Source organism: Sapajus apella, unplaced genomic scaffold (genome assembly GCF_009761245.1).
Source record: "Sapajus apella isolate SASKATOON/1434 unplaced genomic scaffold, GSC_monkey_1.0 scaffold42, whole genome shotgun sequence".
Classification (NCBI taxonomy): Eukaryota; Metazoa; Chordata; class Mammalia; order Primates; family Cebidae; genus Sapajus; species Sapajus apella.
The window spans coordinates 16357060-16363059 of NW_022436982.1; the positions used below are offsets into that span (position 1 = coordinate 16357060).

Here is a 6000-nt window from a genome sequence, read left to right on the forward strand (position 1 = left end):
CATAAAACTATTCAAGAATTATATGATTAACCTTCAAATAGGACACAGCTTCAGGTAATAGTAAATGAAGAATGAAAGAGAAAAAAATTAAAGCCCTCAATATAGTCACACAAAATGGGTTCAATATGCATGAACAACTTCTTGGAGAAAGATAATTCACAAAGTATGAATTAGGAAGTACTAATATAAGCTCTCAAAGACAGACCAATAACATATATGTTTCTTAAACATGGGTAGAATGTTCATTTAAATGTCATATGTTCTGAGACAAATTCAGCTGAAATGAAAAATATATATGTATTTCTTATTTTGCCTAAATGTAATTTTTCTATAAAGGATAATTGTAAGTGATCTGAGCTAGGTTAATATGCTTTTAAACTCACCTTTATTTTTATATGTTTACTATATATAAAGAACAAGAAATTCTCTTTCCACTGGCAGCAGTTCTATTTTTTGTCTTTGAGAAAGTATATGAAATTTTTTCCCAATTTTTAGACAAAATATTACAAAATAACTTGAAAGTAGTAAATAAATATTTAGTTTTCAAGTAGCAAATATTTTATATTATTTTATAATCCTCAGAAAAAGATGAACTGATTATACACTTTTATACGGGCAACTACATTCAGGAAAGAAAAATGACAACTAGTAATTTGTGAACTCTATGTTTACTTTGATATATTTTTATCTTTGCAAGGTTACTACTAAAGAAACGATTTAATGTTCACCTTTAGTTGTAGTGCCTTCTCTAAGTTTTCAATCTTTCTTTCAGCTTTTCTCAGCTTCTGTAGCTCCTCTGAGTCTGTGAAAGAGCTCTTTGGGGACAAAGACCTTGAACGTTTCACAGGTGGTTCCTGGAGAATAAAACAAGGACATGGTTGAACTAGTTGGAACACTGGATTATGAAAGACATGCAAAATTAAAGAACAAGTAATTTTGAATACTAATAATGAATTATAAAAAAAAAAAAAATCCTGCATGGAATACCAGAGAAATAACAAGCGGAATTACCACAGTGCTACCGCTAAAGGTTTCTCTGTGACTCGTTAATGAGAATATTCATTTACATTTACATTGTTTCTTTCAGAATAATGATGTCCCATTAGGGAAGACTAAAGGGTTATAGACTCAGAAATGCAAGAAACCTCATTACAAAGGAGGGGATAGAGGCTGGTCTAATTGCTCTATAAGGGTCCAAGGTTACACTTGATAGGACAACCAGAAACAAGAGGGAAAGGATTTTTTTCCCTTTGAAATAGTTTAACACACTGTGAAGTTGAAGGAACAATATGCTTGAGGAATATAAATACAACAGACAGTAGATCTTATACCATAATGACCATATGGTCATTAACTATAATGTGGCTAACTAGAGACAAGAATATGTTTATATTATGTACAGCTTCATATACCAATCTGGAGAAAGAATATGTGAAAGCAACTATTAAGCTGGGTAACACAGTGTTCATCTTACTGCACGGCCTTACAAAAAGAAAGAAAATTTTGGTCAAGATACCCCTCTTTTTCTTGGCTTTTATTAAAAGCAGACAAAAATCATAACATATTTTTAAACTTTGGCAACTGAGTAAGCAATCAAATTAGGCCTGGTAATGCTGCATTTCAATTTTAGGAATGTTTTCTTTCATTTAAATAAAGCTAAGTGCTTGTGAAACTACTTCAAAATGGCAAGAAATATATAAGGCAGTTATGTTTTAATAAATAAATCTCATTTTCTTAAAATTACTAATAATTTTAGAGAACTTGAATAACTGTACCACAGAAACATGGTTCAAATTTTAAAAACTTCCTTTATTAAGATAGTTTGTTCTACTCACAGGAAAAAATGGAAAGAAACAAAAACTATTACTTTAACAGCATGGTTTCCTATTATAAAAAAAATTATTCCTCTATTGCTGAAGTAACAAGTGTATGAAAAATATGCTGAAGCTCTTAATTTGAAGAAAATGTTATTTCGATTTATCTAGAAATAACATATGTACTACATGATATTAAGGAATTTTTATAATAGTCAACGTTCCATAGAATCTTTTACAGCATAACACAAATATGTAATAAATACTAAAAAAAAAAAAATTGAGACATTAATAAATGAGAAACATGCTTTGTAAAATTTGCTTTTTTCTCCTGCTATGCCTTGAAATCTATAAAAATATATAAGAAGTTAGTGTTAAAATTCATTTAACATTTTATTTTCCAAAGAGATAGTATTTTAAACATCATATCTGAAAGACATATTAGATATATTTTTATTTTCATTCAAATTAGAAAAGTGAGTAAATACCATTTAAAAATAAAATTTTAATCAGATTCATACATCAGAGAGATAAGGAAAACATCAAAAGTTTTAATATAAGAATGTTAATTTACTGACAAAATGGCTATAGTACTAATAATATATTAAATTAACTAATTTGGGAATATAATTCAGTCTTTAAAAAGGGAAAACTCCTTATTCCTAAGAGATATTTTATCAAGAGTTTGGTACATAATATTTTTCAAAAGCTTCCCAAAATGTAAGCAGAGAAGTATATGCTGCCATTTGTTTTTTAACTTCATCTCTTGTCTTTTCAGCCTCACCTTGGCAAATTCACAAAATGACAGAATGTCTATACCTTATGTTTTCCTTCAGTACTTGTCCTGATGCTCTTTTCTGAGAAAGCTTTGTTGGCAGATAAGTTTTCTGACAGTTTTTTATTTGCTATCTTTAGTTTCTCCTGTAAATACTCGATTTCAGACTTCTGTGAAACCATTAATGTTTCTAAGCTTGATAAAGATGGGTGACGAGGTACCTGATTTAAAAAGTATATGTGTAAATATATATGTATGATTGTATCTTACATTATTTATAAATATATGCGAATAGTTATGTAACATTACATTATAGAAATTATAAATACTCAGTAGGAAAATTTCATTTTAACTATAAACTAGCATAAGCTGAACCTTTTCATTCCATAGAATAGGATTTTTCAATAAAATAACCAAGAGTCTATATGCAAGTATTTTCATAAATAATGCTGTCATGTAGATTTTCAAGAGACAAAATTTAAAGCATGGCTGCATGATACACACCACTCAACTATCAATTGGTCATTTCGAATTTATGATTATACACACATGTAGTCCCTCACAAAATATTCAGTCCACCATCTGGTCATCAAGTGTCATACAATACCATAGAATATAAACCTGGGAAAATGAAACCAACAGCACTATAAGTACAATTAGCTTTTACTGTGTCCAAATTTAATAACAACTCCTCAAAGAACACTGACAATTTTAAGTCAATATAGTTTACAGCATTCTCCTTTAAAATTTATTCATGTTTCAGATAAACTGCTAATGGTAAGCTCCACATTTTAACAATATAAGTCAAAAGAAAACTAATCTTTCAGGAAAACTGTTCATGAAAACTAGACTTCTGCAAAATTTGACTACTATCTCCACTGAATGTACTTGAGGCCATTAAAACCCATGAAAATATGCTATTGCAAATCAACAATTACATTTACAAAAATGAAAACACAGAATCACATGAAAACAGTTTTTGATGACTTACAGGCAAACAAATGTCAAATCTTATGATGCTTAACATTATCAGTAAGGATTTAGTAGCCCTGAAAATATTTGCACATAAACTTATGAAGAGCTTCATCCTTCCTAAATGATATTCCTAAGTACTAAGAGAAAAATATACATGGGTTAACTTTTTTGAACCAAGAATGGGAAATGTCCCTTCCAATTGTACCTGCTTTTTTCTGAGAGGATATGCAAAATTTTCCTAATTCTAACTTGCAATTTTTATAATCAGAAGGGCCATATTTGATTTATACTATTACACTTTCCTTATATTTAAATCACCTCATTTGTTTCCAACCTTTATTCTACTATATGACTATCTTCCTCAAAGTATTATTTATATTGTATTGTTAGCATACTTACCACATATTACTGACTTCCTTATCATGCTTTGAACATCAAACTAAAATATTTTAAACATTTATCTTCCAGTAAGTCCAAATGATTTTGTCCTATTGTTTTATCACCATTTTAATCATTGTATAACTTATATTTATTTTTTTCTCCTGTGTTATGATCAAATTTATGATGTTTGGAAATGCTTCCTTTAATTGGGCTGCCAAGCTTACATTTCAAAAGGCTACCTGCCCTTGCCTAGGTTTCCTTTAATAAAATTATAAATGATACATAACGCCTATCATATACAAAATAAATTTTAAAAAAATAATTTAAGGTCAAACAAAAACTTAAAACAAGAAAAACATAATTTTAGTTTATTGGTATATCCAATAAACAAACCTGTGTTCTTCAATAAATGAACTTCCTAAGTCATCAATGGATTATAACGCTATAGCTAGGAATATTATAAAATTAATATTCAGTCAAGAAGCTACAATGATAACCCAAATATCCAAGAAGACATTAACAATGCTCCAACAGTGGATACTGTCAGTATAATAATAATGAATTAATTCTAATATTTCTATTGATATTAATATTAATATTTTTGCTAATAATAAAGGATATTTAGGCAGTATTCCTTCAAAATTCCTCAATAAACAATAACAGAACATCAAAATACTATGAAAGTAGTAAATAGAAGCCAGGAAGATAATGCAAATAAAAATGTGTTTGGTTTGTTTTTAAATATAGCTATAGAATTCATCCAACAGAGGCACTTTGCATACCTATTAACGATGCAGATACGTCCTTCCCCTCCACAAAGTAACTTATTCATGTTCCTATTTTATTTAAGTGTAGTTTTCTCTCTCTTGCCTTTTATCACTTTGTTAGAGACATGTTTACAAGAAGTGTTTTACATTTCTCCTAATAAAACCATTTTTTAAAGTATTAAATATGAGCAAAATGAAGTGTCAACACTCAGCCTCACTGCTGAGGAGTAAGGAGGGATTTTAGGGCAGTTCCTGCTGAATTCCAGCCAATTGTTTTTAGGGAAGAATGTGCCCAATGTTGCTAGATTTACTGATTTTTCAAGAAAAGCAATGGATTTCTAACAAGAGTGTCCATATTTTCAAATGTTGGTTGGATCCAGTTTATGGGTTACTTTGAGAATGTGGTAGTGGAAGTATAATCTGCTATAAATTATCTAGAGAAATTCTGAAATATGTATCAAAACCCATAAAAATATACCAAATATTTAATTTACTTCTAATTATGCTGAAGGCTAATATGGAAAGATATCCATGACAAATTCAGTGAGAAAAGTAGGGCACAAAAGGGTACATTATAAAATCTATATAAAAATAGATTTCACCAAACATGCATAAGGTAAAAAAACAACCCTGAAATGTTAGTGTGATTTCTAAACAGAGAGACTGTAAGGTGACTTATTTTCTTTGTACTTACTTGAATTCCTTAAAGATTTTACAATGAACATGTCACTAAATGCTTCTCTTTTCCTTTTTTTTTTTTTTTTTTTTGAGAGTTTTACTCTTGTTGCCCAGGCTGGAGTGCAATGGTGCGATCTCAGCTGACTGCAAACTCCACCTCCTAGGTTCAAGCAATTCTCCTGCCTCAGACTCCTGAGTAGCTAGGATTACAGGCATGAGCCGCCATGTCCAGCTAATTTTGTATTTTTAGCAGAGACAGGGTTTCACCAGGTTGGTCAGGCTGATCTCAAACTCCTGGCCTCAGATGATCCGCCTGCCTTGGCCTCCCAAAGTGCTGGGATTACAGGCGTGAGCCACCGCACCCGGCCTAAATGCTTTTCAAAATAAAAATATTTATTTTTTTTGCAAATACAATGACTAAAAGTTCAATATAAATTTTTCATAGGTAGGGGAAATATAAATAAATCTCACAATCTCATCCTTCAAAGTTCGTACTAGTAAGATTGTGATATATCTCCCAGACTTTAATAAAAAACGAAAACTATTATATTTTTGTCATTTAACATACTTTTTCAAAATTAACAGACTTTTTTTTTTTTTTTTTTTTTTT

At 29.9% G+C, this 6000-nt stretch overlaps 1 protein-coding gene across 10 annotated transcripts in view; it reads right to left on the bottom strand.

Moving 5' to 3' along the window:
• The window catches only part of CNTLN (centlein), a 337157-nt gene that overhangs the window by 174211 nt on the left and 156946 nt on the right, over nucleotides 1–6000 (bottom strand). For 9 of the 10 annotated variants that reach the window (XM_032300117.1, XM_032300115.1, XM_032300116.1 and 6 more), the window contains exons 9-10: nucleotides 2634–2810; nucleotides 729–854 (exon numbers count right to left, since the gene is read on the bottom strand). In XM_032300117.1, coding sequence (XP_032156008.1) covers nucleotides 729–854; nucleotides 2634–2810 — 303 coding nt within the window. The remainder of the gene's footprint in view (nucleotides 1–728; nucleotides 855–2633; nucleotides 2811–6000) is intronic. The other variant, XM_032300118.1, reaches the window with a different exon arrangement.